Genomic DNA, 14,628 nt, shown 5'->3' on the forward strand with positions numbered 1-14,628 from the left:
GTTTCATTCCTGTATCGGGTCCCCAATCCCTTTCCAACATTGATGACCCAAATGTTGCGGATTTGAAACCTGAAATGATTTAATTTGTGCCAGTCAAAGAAATTCAATAAATGGTATATTATTTGTACCTCCTTGCCGAGTGGAAGATACTATAAGTATGTTGACAGTACCACCACCAATCAGAATCAAGAAGTTGTTTGAAATGGCTTTAGCTGTGTTAAGTGACCAGATCTACATAGCCAGGACTTTCTCAACCTTCATTTTCTCCATCTGTCTGCCTCATAACATCTCACAAATGGGGACGCCTCGTTTAGTTCAGTTGTAAATCTTGTATGGAGTTTCACATGAACAAAGATTAAGACAATACTGGCGATTTTTAAACAAATATTTGACACAGAAAAATCAGAAAAAGATACCATTGCATCTAGGACATGAACCCAGGACCATCACCTTGCGGGGGCGCTGCTCTTCCATATCTTTTTCTGTTTCAAATTTTCGTTTCAAAATTGCTAATATTATCGTCAATAATTAAATATTACAATTTAAGGTTTTACTCTTTAAGTTATTCCAATATTCACCCTAGACTTGCAGAAAAGTCAATAGATGTCGCACATTAAAACTAAAATAGAACATATTTATCCAAGACACTATCTAAATTGTATTTAGTTTGAGTTGAATCTTGCGATCATACATAAAGATAGCAGCCAATAAAAATGTGTGGTGAGAAAATGAAGATAATGTTGGTAGTTCTTATTCGAAGTTTGATACAGTTAAATATGACCATAGGAAATAGGGTCCCGTTAGCTTAGTTGGTAGAGCAGCACCCCGGAAAGGTGAAGGTCTTGGAGGCGACCGTATCTTTTTCTGTTTCAAATTTTTGATCGCTAATTATCTTCAATAATTACAAATAATAATAATAAATCGGTGACCAGCTATCTCATCAAAATGACATAATAAATCACACTATTTTGTGATACAAGGAAAGGCTAAAAGAAAAATAAGACAAGGGTAGATTTTCATTATATTTATTGTAACAATAAATACAACAACCTTAAGTTCCAACATTGTTAATTCATCCCTTAAAAAGAAATTCCTACAATTAGCATCAGATTTGTTAGGATACTCCCGCAGTTATCTCAAGTCCAGCCAACATACAATACAAGAAGTATGTATAGAGGAGTGAAGCCAAAATAAACAAACAATTATAAAGTTACCACACAAGTGTATGAGAATGATTCCATAATTATTTGTTCAGATACAAAAATGCAAAAAGAAATTAATTTACTTTATTTGTGACAAACAAAAATTATTATTATCTGGATGACTTAAAAATATGAAGTTGTTAGATATGACATTTATTTTTAGAACGGTATTTTTATATCTTTTATCACTTCGATATATGATTAGCAAAAATAACATAACAAGGCCCATAACATCTCAGATATAAGAAACAAATATAAAAAAGAAAAACAATTTTTTATTTAAACGTTTACTTGAAAATGTGCATACTTTGTTGGTTTATTTCAAAGAATCTAAAAACAGTGCAATAAGTTAATGTCCCATAAAAATATTTTTAAGAAGGTGGGACAGTAAGAATAATAATATTTGAATTTTAAAAGACAAACATGGCTAAAAGTTATTGCAATATGTTTGGAATATACTAATACATACATATTTATGTATTGGATGTAGGTACTCACATATGCGTATGTATTAAACATACTAATACATAATATTATAAAAATTATTAATACCTTTCGTCAATCAGTAATCAAACTCCATCACCAAGTATCACATAGACAATAATTTCTACAAACAATCATTAAACACAAAACCAATATTCAAATCACACAAACATACACAACATGAATAATAAAAATGTTGGCAGTAGATGGCCCTAATCATATAGCAAAATATAATATTGATTTTTAGGTTAGATTGGCTGACACCATAGATAATAGAAACAAAGGGATATATGGCATGGAAGTGTGCCAACTGTCGCCGAGCTCCGACCAAACCGAATAGCTAATATGCGTTTGAATATAGATGTGATTTGCAGCAGTATGGGTGAACGATGTTGGTGACACTTCGGTTTCATACCAATAATAGTTCATGGCCTATCTTCCTAGTTTTTATTATACATATGTGGGTAGAAAGGACAAATTCTGCTGACACCATAAGGTATGTATGTAACTACAAAATATTATTTGTAAATTAATATAGATCTTTTTGGCATGTAGTCCTTTATTTGACCTCAGGCAGAGATATCTTGATGGCAGTGGACATATCAATGTTTAACTTGATTGACATTTAGGCTTCTTGAGCCACATTCATACTTGTAGGCGTTTACCAAGTTTTACTTGGATTTTGATGAGACTCTAGAGACGCTAGAAAGAAGCAAAGTGAAAAAATTTGTCCAGATCTGAATGGGGCTTTTCATATTCCTATGTCAATATTTTCTAATAAATTACTATCCATTTGTTGGCACCAAAGGCGATTACAAAAAACGAAAATGTTTAAAATAATTTTAATGCCATTCGAGGATTTACCTGTAAATGTTTAAGTCAATTCAACAGCAGCATAAGTACGGATTAGGGAACAAGACGCACAATTCATTAGCAGATAAAAGTAAAGCCTATTTATTTTCTATTTTTTTTAATCATTTATGACTTCAAAATAAATATTGTTCTTGGAAATATTTTAAACGTCAAAATCTATCAAATAACTTGAAAGTGAGGGGGGGAGGAGATTACTGCCATCTGTTGAGGGCCATGGAAAGCATAATATTCTGAATGCACAACATATGGACGTACATTCCTAATTAAGGTCTCAATGAAGGGGACCGGAAATTAAACTAAATATGCATTGGTTCTCCAAATAAAAAATTGGAAAACTAGGAAAAAAAAAAGATAATCAAAATATTTAGTGAAAAGCTTTATGAACTGTGCTCTTTAAAACATAAAACTTGCTATTCTTAAAAAATAGTCTCATTAGAGATATTAAACCACAATGTTGAGAGAAATAAAATCACGCATAAGTGCAGTTGTGCTCCACAGTGTGCTTATCTAAGAATATTTATTGCTTACAGATAAAAGAAAATAACATGTACGTAAATATTTATACAAATATAATGTTTACTTTGTATGGATCAAGGATAAATAATAGTGTAAGCTAAAATACAATTTTAAGGCCTTCTAGTTATTTCAAAAGCAACCTTATTGGTGGTTGAATTGTACATCGCAAATTAATCGTAGAACAAAAATGTGTAATGGTTATTGATTTGCGTAGAAGGTTTCTTTGTTAAATTATATCATCAAAACCCCAAGAAAGGGTCTCAGGGGCCTATTGATAATATGTACATAACAGGTTTTACCATAAAAAAAGTATGCAGAAAAATCCTTTGAAAGAAACAGAATCCAAGGAAGGTATGATTTTAGATTCCATGGCGTAGTAAGCCATATTGCGCATCCTCCACCTTCTTGAGCCAAACTTTCAGACAGCCTCGCAGGGTTCATCACCACATCTGTTCTGACGATGGACACTGCGAAGCTTTCTGAAATGTTGGTTCACGAAAGAGATAACGCAAAATGACCTAATACCCCAAAAGCCTATCAGTGTAAGAATCCGGGAAGTCTGCGACAAGAAAGAACTTGCAATGTTTTAGCAAAAGAGATCAGTTTGTATAAAAATCACTTCTTGCACTTCATCCATTGAAGGTTTTAACTAACATATGAAATTAATTTACACATATTTGGAGTTTGAAGGTATGTATTCACTCTTGAAGCGAAGAAGTCATTCCTTAACAGTCACATTCACTTCACAGCCACTTCACTCTGGGAGTTTCTTAGAGGATGGTCTATAGATATTATTTGTGGTGTTCTTTAGAATTTCGACGTTAGCGATGAATGTTGTCTCAGTCTAATGTTCACTTTACTTTTCCAATTGAACTCAATAAACTAAACATACCGGACCCTGGGAAAATTACACACCTTTCTAGAACAAGCGACTGCTTAGAATGGACCTTAAAAACCACAGCTGTGGCTCAATACAATGCGTAAACTTAATACTTAACACTCACTGAACTATGTTCCATATGCTCAACCTGATTTCGTTACATCTTTGGATCGGGACAGTAGAAGCACGAAGGTATGATCTGTTAAGGTGATTCAAATGCCGGTTTGTTCAGTGAACAATATTTGGACATGAGTGAGGGAGAGGACGGAACAATAAACCAAATAAAATATTTTCCTCCATTTAATGTAAACAATGGTTTGTTTATAACTAGATATATTAGGGATATCACAACGCAGGTTAAGGTAGGTAATCCAATTGGAAAAGTAAAGAATGAAGTATTATTTGTTGATAACTTTGAAGACTAGTTATAATATGAGAGCAGTCTTGTTGCTATCACTGTGTGAATTGGTGGCCTATTATTTCACAGGTTTCTTGCCCTTTATAACGACGGGCTTGTTCTTTATTGTTCCTTTTTTACGTCTCGACGTCTGAAACAAGGACAAACAAAAGTCAGTTAAACAATCAGCAAAAAAAGGAACAAAAAAATTATCAGGAAATTGCAATGGTACAGAGGCAATTATTTTTATAAGTTTCTCAAGGTCGTTTAGTCATAACACAATAAGTAATAAAATATGTGTTATTTTTAAGCTATGATTATAAGCCTGAAACACCTATTATAGTGATTTGTTTTTGGGGTATTATGCCGTGTTGCGCTAACTCCTTCTTTAGCCAACGTTTCGGACAGCTTTGCAGTGTCCATCATCAGGGCAGATGTGTAATTTTTTTGATATAATTTAACAAAGAAACCTTCTAAGCAAATCAATAACCATTACACATTTTTGTTCTACGATTGAAGGACAAAAATTTTGCAATAAAAAAATTACACATCTGCCCCGATGATGGACACTGCAATGCTGTCCGAAACGTTGGCTAAAGAAGGAGGCAGCACAACATGGCATAATACCCCAAAATAAATCACTATACAGTAGAACCCCGTTAATTCGAACCCCGATAATTCGAAAAAACGCGTAATTCGAAATTTTCGCAAAAAAAATTTCCGCTGAAAAATTTTTTCATACAAAATTTTTTTTAATTCGAAATTCGTTAATTCGTAATTCGAAATTTATTTTTGTCCCCGAACGAAAATTTGTTCGTGTAATTCGAAAAAATTTGATTTTTGCGAAAATAAATCATAATATTTCGTAAATCTGAATCTAAAATTCAGCCGTGGCGGTAAAACGCCGAAAAATGTATTTTTACGTGGTTATACATCGTCCTAATTAGTATTATTATTTTGTAAATCTGAATCGATTTACACTGGAATGTCGTATTTTTTTCAAATTTATTTCGAATATCCGAGTTTGAAGGGCCGAGAAAATACATTTTACGCGGATATATGTCGTAGTTTTACGAGTTTACGCCAAATATCTGCATTTTAAAGGGTCGGCCGCGACGAAACTCGGCCGCGTAATTTCGATTTACGCGTAAATATATCGTATTTTTACTAACTTTACTTCGAATATCCGCGTTGAAAAAATACGGCGCGACGGAAATCGGCCGAAAAATTTCGATCCATGCCGAAATATGACATATTTTTACGAATTTACTTCAAATATCTGAACTTAAAAGGCCGGCTGCGACGAAAAACTGCCGATAAAATTCGATTTACGCGGAAATATATCATATTTTTACGAATTTACATCAAATATCTGAATTTAAAGGGTCGGCCGCGACGGAAATCGGCCGCGCATTTTCGATTTACGCGGAAATATAACGTATTTTTACGAATTCAAATTCAGATATTTGAAATAAAGTGCCGGCCGCGACAGAAAATTACCGCGAAATCTCGATTTACGCGGAAATACATCGTATTTTTACGAATATCTCAATTTAAAGGGTAGGCCGCGACCGAAATCGGCAGCGAAATCTCGATTTACGCGTAAATATATAACATTTTTATGAATTTATTTCGAATATCTGAATTTGAAGAGCCGGCCGCGACGGAATACGGCCGCGAATCCTCGTTTTACGCGGAAATATATCGTATTTTTACGAATTCAAATTCAGATATTTGAAATAAAGGGCCGGCCGCGACAGAAAATTATCGCGAAATCTCGATTTACGCGGAAATATATCGTATTTATACGAATTCAAATTCAGATATTTGAAATAAAGGGCTGGCCGCGACAGAAAAATACCGCGAAATCTCGATTTACGCGGAAATATATCGTATTTTTACGAATTCAAATTCAGATATTTGAAATAAAGGGCCGGCCGCGACAGAAAATTACCGCGAAATCTCGATTTACGCGGAAATATATCGTATTTTTACGAATATCTCAATTTAAAGGGTAGGGCGCGACCGAAATCGGCAGCAAAATCTCGATTTACGCGTAAATATATAGCATTTTTTACGAATTTATTGCGAATATCTGAATTTACAGGGCCGGCCGCTACGGTAATCGACCGCGAAAATAAAGAAATAATTGGTATTAATACGAATTTACAACTAAAATACCACCCGGATTTGAAGAGGCGGCCGAGAAAATCGATTTTCGGCGTATTTTATTTTTTTTTTCTTTTCATAAAATTTCGAATTACGTGGAAATTCGTTAATTCGAAAATTGATTTTTGATGTCCGCTGGATTTCGAATTAACGAGGTTCTACTGTAATACTTTTGGCCGTGAAAATCTCAAATCATACCTGAAACACCTATGTATATAAATTGAAAAAATCTTCCTAGAAAAAATACATGCCGCCGATGGGAATTGAACCCACAGCCTTCTGATTGTAGGTCAGGTGCTCTACCAATTGTTTATTCAAAACCTGACAAATTATTCAATATGTACTGGTATGTTTCATTCAACAATTATTGCTTATTAAATATTTCACTAGAAAACAACCAACTTTATTTTTTGTAGGAAAGGCATTGATAATGCATGATGATTTTAGGCATGTATTTTTTTCAATTTATATAGATGTTTCAGGCGAATAATTATTGCTTAAAAATAATACATTATCTTTTGTGCTATGCATAAAAACCTTGTGTCTTAAACATAAACATATCATTAAAAATAAAATATGTTATTGCCAATTAAAAAGAGTTTCAAGGAGGAAGCTGATTTGTAAAAATATACAATTTTAATTTGAACTAACATTTAAAACAGTGTAAGCAAAACTTATCATTAATATCAAACTCTTACCTTTTTGGAGATGAATCCTGAAGTTTTGATTTGTCTCTGGGCGACAGGAAGGCGGGGGCGATTGAACTCATGAGGCTTCTTTACCCTACAAAACAAACATACACAACACATTAGACAACGGAAATGTTGTTGGATTAAGATAAGAGCAATAGGAAAAGTAGTTAAAGTAGTAGGAGTAGTTGCAGAGGTTCGCTCGCTGCAATGACCCTGATGTCGACAATATTCAATTGCAAGTGTGACCAACCTGAAAATCCTGACGAGCCAGTGCTCGGTGGTGTAGGCTTCTTCCAGGTAGGTGAGCGAGAAGCCGCGGTTGCCGGGCACGGCCTGGCGCGTCCGGTCGAAACCGGCCGGCGAGCGCGCGTCCCCGCGGTTGTTCTCAAACCCATAGTACGACAGCTTATACATGAGGCAGTTCAGCAGGGCCGGAGCTCCCTCCGTGTCCACTCTGAACTCGCCGCGCTCCGTGAAGTAATCGTTTTCCTGCAACCAAAACCATAATATTATATAAAGAATTTAGCACTCCAGAAAATACCAAAAACGTTGTAACATGTACCAATTATATCTACCAAGAAAAGGTTAACTTCAAAGAGCTGCAAGATTGATTCCAACCACTTGATACCATCATGCAGTGTAACCAGAAGATAATCCCGACAATTGATATTGTCTATTTAAATAAGATATTTCGACTCTTAGACCGCAAACAGGCTACAAGGCTGAATCAAGACAGATGTTTTAAGCACGTCAAAATGAATTCAAAATATTCAGTGACTTAGATAAAATGTACTCTCAATATCGCCCTAGTGAAAACCAACATTCATGAAGCATTGCTTAAAATGACTTTGTCCATGTTGGGTGACCAGATCTGAACAGTCAGGTAGTTTACAACCTTCCTCTTTTACCTCATTCCCTTACCCGATCCCTTCAGCCGCACAACACCCCCAAACTGGGGATGTCATAGTCAACATGGTCCGGATGTTAGTTAGGTGTAAAATGTATGATATTTATGCAACAACATTTTCAGGTTTCAAAATAGAGATAAAATTGCATTCTTTGTATCCTTTGACTGATTAGTGTGAGTGAATCGTCAGTCTATTCATGTTTTTAGGCTTATCAGTTGATCAAAATCTGAAACAGGGCGAAGGTCAGCGCTCAACAAGAAAGGTATGATTTCAGATTCTCATGGCGTTGCGTTGTTTGACATTCAGGGTATTAAGCCATATTGCGCATCCTCCACCTTCTTGAGCCAAACTTTCAGACAGCCTCTCAGGGTTCATCACCACATCTGTTCTGACGATGGACACTGCAAAGCTTTCTGAAATGTTGGTTCACGAAAGAGATAACACAAAATGACCTAATATCCCAAAAGCCTATCAGTATAAGAATCCGGGTAGTCTGTGACAAGAAAGAACTTGCAAAGATTTAGCAAAAGAGCTCACTCTGTATAAAAATCACTTCATTCATTGAAGGTTTTAACGAATGAAATTAATATACACATATTTGGAGTTGAAAGGTATCCATAACACTCTTGAAGCGGCGTTCAACATGGACGTGATTGGGTTTGAAAACACACCAACATAAGAACCTAATAAAACAATACATTAGCTAATGTTAATCACCCTGATATCCTTGGGATGCTCTCCCTCTGCGATCCTGACCATCCATAGGAACTTGTTAATGTCATCTCCCGAATAACCGATGGCCCCTCCAAAGATGACCAGAACATAGTCCACGCCGAGGTTACCCATGATTTCGTAGGCTGCGCTCTCGTTTGAAGCCATGGCCTTGCCAACGAGAGCGATGTGCGAATTATTCCAAGTGTTATTATCCACTAGAGTCGTCCGATTCGCCATACCCGCTATCTGGAAATAAAATACATAAATCAAAATTGTGAAATAATGTTCAACGCAACTTCAGAATAGCGCAAGGAGAGGCCGCTGAAGTAGCCCAGGAAAGAAACGATTGAAAGCATCAAAATGATGGGTACCCGGTCCCAAAAGAATAAGAGTAAAAAGACGCCAATGATGATTTATTTACTTCATTATTCACCCCTTGAAGGTTTTTACATACCACCACCAGAATATTGGTTTGTTCTTTAGACCATTTTAACAAGTTGCTTATGCGATTGAGTTCAGTTAAGATATTTTCTGATGGGATATCATTATTTCATCAGCAAAATATCTTATAAATACTAATTTAACACCATTTGTGTTCCATGTCAACAAAACCCAACACTATTTAACATGACATTTGTACACCGTTTTGTGTTCCATGTCAACAAAACGCAACACTTTTTTTTTTTTTTTTTTTTTTTTTTTTTATTAAATATCAAAAATAATATACAAAAATCAAAAAGTCCCAATAAACTACTTTAAAGTAGTTTGTCATTGGGTGCTTTTAACTTAAACAGATTATATCAAATATATACATTCATATCATGAGAGGTGTAATACAATAAAAATAAAAACAAAAAACAATTAAAGCGTATGCAGTTAGAAATAGTTTGTATTAGAGTCTAGTACAAACTATTTCTTTCAGCTAGCCAATTTTTCAACAAAAATTTTCTTTTTATATTTGTACATTTTTTGATTTCTGCAGGTAACATATTTAAACAATTTGGTATCATGTAGTCTAGCGTTCTTTTTCCATATTTGTTTACATGCTTTGGTACGATTAGTCCTTCATTTAATGTAAATCGAGTATTGTAAGTGTGTTCCAGTCTATTTATGTACATAGGGCTATTTATGTGCTGAAAAATTATTTTATACCACATAATTGCTCTTACCGAGAGGATTTTCAGATTTTGATAAAGGTGTGGAACATTATGCCTTTGTTCATATAAACTTTTATGTTCTAATAATTTAACAAGAGAATTTTGAACTGCTTGAACATGATTTATATTTGTTTTAGAGGAAAATCCCCAAGCTGTAATTCCATACCTTATGATAGATTCAGCTAGTGATAAATAAATTATTCGAAGTGTGCATATTGGAACATAAAATTTTAATTTATATAATCTACTAATAATAGATCTCAGTCGTTCACAGACTTTATTTATCTGTAAATCCCATTTGAAAAAACAATCAATAATAACACCTAAATAAACATATTTTTTAACCAGTTCAATATTTTCACATGTACACAACGCAGGGATACCAACATGTAGGCAATCTGAATTGTGTGTTTTAATTTCGGGTATAATAGTATTTACTTTGGCATTGGGTGATCTAATGTGTATCAATTTAGTTTTTTTTGCATTTATGATTAGGCCAGAGTCGTGAGACCATTTTAAAAGTTCAATGTAATCTTTTTGTAAAAGTTCAATACATAATTGCAAATCACTACAAGAAAACACCAATGCAGTATCATCCGCGTACACAAAGTGTTTTACATGTTTAAAAATAAATTTAATAAAAGATACATAAATTATATATAAAATAGGACCTAATATGGAACCTTGAGGAACACCTGCTAAGATTTTTCTTTTTTTACTTAAAGTGTTCAAAAGCTTTATTTGCATGCACCTGTTGTTCAAATAATTTTCAAATAGCTTTAGAAGTTTCCCTCTTATTCCTATGATTTCTAGTATTTTCAACAATTTTTTATGGTTAATAGTGTCAAATGCCTTGGAATAATCTATAAATAAGACTAATACATGATGTTTATTATTTAAATTATTATTTATCAAGCTGGCAAACTTTTGAAGTAACACTTCAGTGCCCTTTTTTTTTTGGAATCCATATTGGTTAGTATCAATAATAGAAAAATCTTCCAAATATTTTATTAATTTAATTTGAATGTATTTTTCAAGAATTTTTTCGAGTGATGGCAAAATACTGATTGGTCTATAATTACCCAAAATGGTGTGATCACCTCCTTTATAAATGGGTCTGATAATACTACATTTTAAATCATCTGGAATTTTTGCTTCAAATAAGATTCTGTTTACAAAATGGGTTATAATTGGACCTAATGTTAATATATGTTTTTTAATATCGCTCATTCTGATATTATCGATTCCAGGAGAAGAGCTTTTAAGTTGCTTCACAATGTTTTCTATATCAGCAATTTTAGCCCTAGGTAGGTACATGCTTTGAGGCATCTCCTCTGGTTCAAACCCAGTTGTCCTGTAATTACATTTATGTAACATATTGCAAACATTGTCAGAGAAATAATCAACAAAGTCATTTGTTACGCTTTCTTCGGTCCGATCTTTCATCAAATATTTGGATGCAACTTGGTCACAATCATTTTTACATTTCTTTCCTAAAATTTGATTACATTCGTCCCATGTTTTTTTTGAGTCTTGAAATATATTTTTGAATTTATCATTATAGTATGAGGTTTTTAATTTTATTAACAATTTATTTAAAATATTTCGAAAACACTTATATTCTTTTTCATAGTATTTGTTCGTTGGAGCATTTCTCCAACGTTTGTATAAAAAATCTCTTTTTTTAATTTTATAAAGTGCATCAGTAGATATCCATTCATTTATGGCATGCGGTCGGTTTTTTGATTTTTTGCTTATTTCAATTGTGCTTTTTTTATACAAGTCATCAAAATAATTTTTAATTTTCAAATAAATAACAGAACATTCGGTTTCCTTTAGAAGCGATTTCCAATCATAATTACAAATATGTTTATCAACCAGTTTTTGCGAAAGAATTTTAACTTTATTATAATCATTTGAGTTTAAATTATCTACCGAGTTATAGCGTATACTTATAGCTGTTGTGTTGTGATCGGCAATGTTATAGTCACATACACATGCGAAGATTGTACTGGTTAATCCAGCAGGCAGTTTACCGCTTATTCGCACGTAGAAATGATCGATACATGAACTATTTATTTTCTGTTTAACAATTACTTCCCTAGTGACGCCATCTATACATTTTTTCAAATAGTTATTTGTAAGAATATTTTCATAATTTATTATGATAGGATCATTTTTGTTTAATAAATTTAAATTTATGTCGCCGAAAAATATTACACTTTCATTTGATTTAATATTGTTTTCAAACACAGAGGATATTTCTGACAAAAATGATAGCTTATTTAGATTCGGGGGTCGGTATATTGCTAAGACATTTAAAGTGCTCTTATTTGGAAGTGTCAATATTCCAAAAACGTTCTCAAAAAATTTGGTGTCCAGAAATATTTGCGAAAAGGAAAGGTTATTCTTTATATATAACAAGATGCCTCCACCGGATTTTTGTTTTCTACAATAGTGATACGAATTGTATCCGGGAATATCATAAAGATTAACAAGTTCCGAACGAATTGCCGTTTCGCAAAGCATGAGTACGTCAACGTGATTTAAACAGTCTTTAAAATAAACATGAAATAGGTCGAAATATTTACATATTGACCTAATGTTTAGTTGAACAAAATTAAGTTTACTTGTATCACATTTCCTTGAATCTTGCTTTTGAAACCATTCACGCAGGTTATTTACTTTACAAAAATTAATATCATTGTCATCATCTATGAAACTAAAAGACATAATGATTTAAATAAAATATTTCCAAAAACATTCATGGTTAGATTATAGTATTGTTCAGTATAAGGTAGGTTTAATAATTTGCACCAGTAAATACATACTGTACATTTTCTACATGAAATATATTTTTTTCGTTGATTGTATTTTAATTGATAACTAATTGATAATTGATAATTAATTGATAACATGATAATTAATGGATAACAATAATTTATTTGTTTCATTCTCCATTTGGTAACGATTTGTAAGTAAGATAGTGTGCGTGATTTTACGCCGCTAAAACAAGTATTGAAACAGTAGTGCAGATTTAAATGGGAATATTGGTATTGCGGTGTATATAAACTATTATACTCTTTATTTAAAATATAATAAAATATTACACTTATAACATTCCGTATAAAAGTAAAAAGTTGAAATACAGTATTTATTAATAGATAATTTAGATGCAAGGCAATGGACATAATAGTATATGTAGAGTAGGTGTATAGAACGTATTTAAATAGTGTAGGCCTATAAACAATGATTATAAAATGTATTTTAATATTCTGTATCTGGTAAAGAAAAGTGTGTAACTTTTGATGTGTTAATTTAATATTAACAAGCATCTTAAAAGAAGAAAACTTACATATCACATACGCATGTAAATAAAATTGATTATCTTCATTAATTATCAAAATACTACAATATAACAAAAGATTCTTATTTAAAATATATTGTTGCATTTTTTTTGATAAGTAAAAATTAATATTCAATATTTTGTTCAGCAATTGCGAGCATTTTTTTATATACCTTACAGTTGTTTTTGTCATTTGCCCTATGATTAACTGGAAATGTCATTTTATATTTTTCATTTTGAGTGCAACAGTTTCTGCAGTTTGGTTGTTTGTCCTTGTTCCCGCATTCGCTGTATGTGTGGTCGAGACCGCAGTAGCTGCAAACAGGCTTTTCTTCCTTCTCTCTCTGCAGACATCTTGCAGCACCGTGTCCGAAGCGTAAACAGTGGTAACATTGCATTACTGGATTTGCGTCTTCAACAAAGATTCTTTGGTATCCGATTTTAATTTTATCTTTGTTTAAGAGTATTTTCCGGGTTTCACTCTCTACTTCAACCACATAGTTAGATGTATCATTAAATTTATTTTTAATTATTTTCTTGACGTTGAACACAGGTTTATGTTCCTTATTTTCCGACATAATTTTAATTTCTTCATTTTGTTCGATGATGTCACAAGTGAAATCTTCTTTATCATAATCATTAAATATTCCCTTGAAAATTAAAGTAGGTTTTTTTTTTGTTAATTCCTTAGTATCGACATCATTTATTACTTTTGAGATCTCCATTTGTAATTTCTTCGCATCTTCTTTTTTTAAACACTCGATGATGATTCTGTTTCGGGATATTTTTTTGATGCCTTCAATACATATTCCCAGTTTACTAGTTTTAATATGTTTTTGTATTTTTTTTAGAATCGAGTCAGAAGAGTCACTGTTTGTTTTAGGACTAATCATTAGACAATATTTATTTTTTGTATTTTTTTGTTTATTTTGAGGGTAATCATATGTTTTTTCTCTGTTCGCGATTTCTATTTTATTTTTATCTTCTGACATTTCAATTGCCAGGTGCCCTAATAATGATAAAATGTTTGTGGCTTTATTTGTCACAATAATTTGTTGGTCTTTACTGAACTTTTTACTGGAATCTTGCACTGCGAGAAGTAGTTCACTAACTACCTCCTTTGCTTCTTCCATGAATTTGTGTAGATTGGCCATATTTATTTTTTCACAAACTTACTCCACTTTACACTTTTACAACCAGTAGTACTGTACAAATATTGTTGTCACCAGTTTGACAGTTTCAGAATGTTTAAAATATTTATTTATTTTCAAATGTGGTTTGTAGAAGATAT

The 14,628-nt window shown here is 32.7% G+C and overlaps 1 protein-coding gene across 1 annotated transcript in view; it reads right to left on the reverse strand.

The window, feature by feature from the left end:
- Nucleotides 1-1,009: 1,009 nt before the first annotated feature.
- Stt3B (catalytic subunit 3B of the oligosaccharyltransferase complex) overlaps nt 1,010-14,628 on the reverse strand; it is a 42,382-nt gene continuing 28,763 nt past the window's right edge. Inside the window, exons 10-13 of the mRNA XM_089641016.1 lie at nt 8,838-9,080; nt 7,463-7,701; nt 7,219-7,303; nt 1,010-4,502 (exon numbers count right to left, since the gene is read on the reverse strand). Of these exons, the coding sequence (XP_089497142.1) occupies nt 4,431-4,502; nt 7,219-7,303; nt 7,463-7,701; nt 8,838-9,080 (639 nt within the window). The 3' untranslated portion in view covers nt 1,010-4,430. The remainder of the gene's footprint in view (nt 4,503-7,218; nt 7,304-7,462; nt 7,702-8,837; nt 9,081-14,628) is intronic.

This window comes from Hesperophylax consimilis, chromosome 16 (genome assembly GCF_061612785.1).
Source record: "Hesperophylax consimilis isolate HC1 chromosome 16, BYU_Hcon_1.0, whole genome shotgun sequence".
NCBI classification, from domain to species: Eukaryota; Metazoa; Arthropoda; class Insecta; order Trichoptera; family Limnephilidae; genus Hesperophylax; species Hesperophylax consimilis.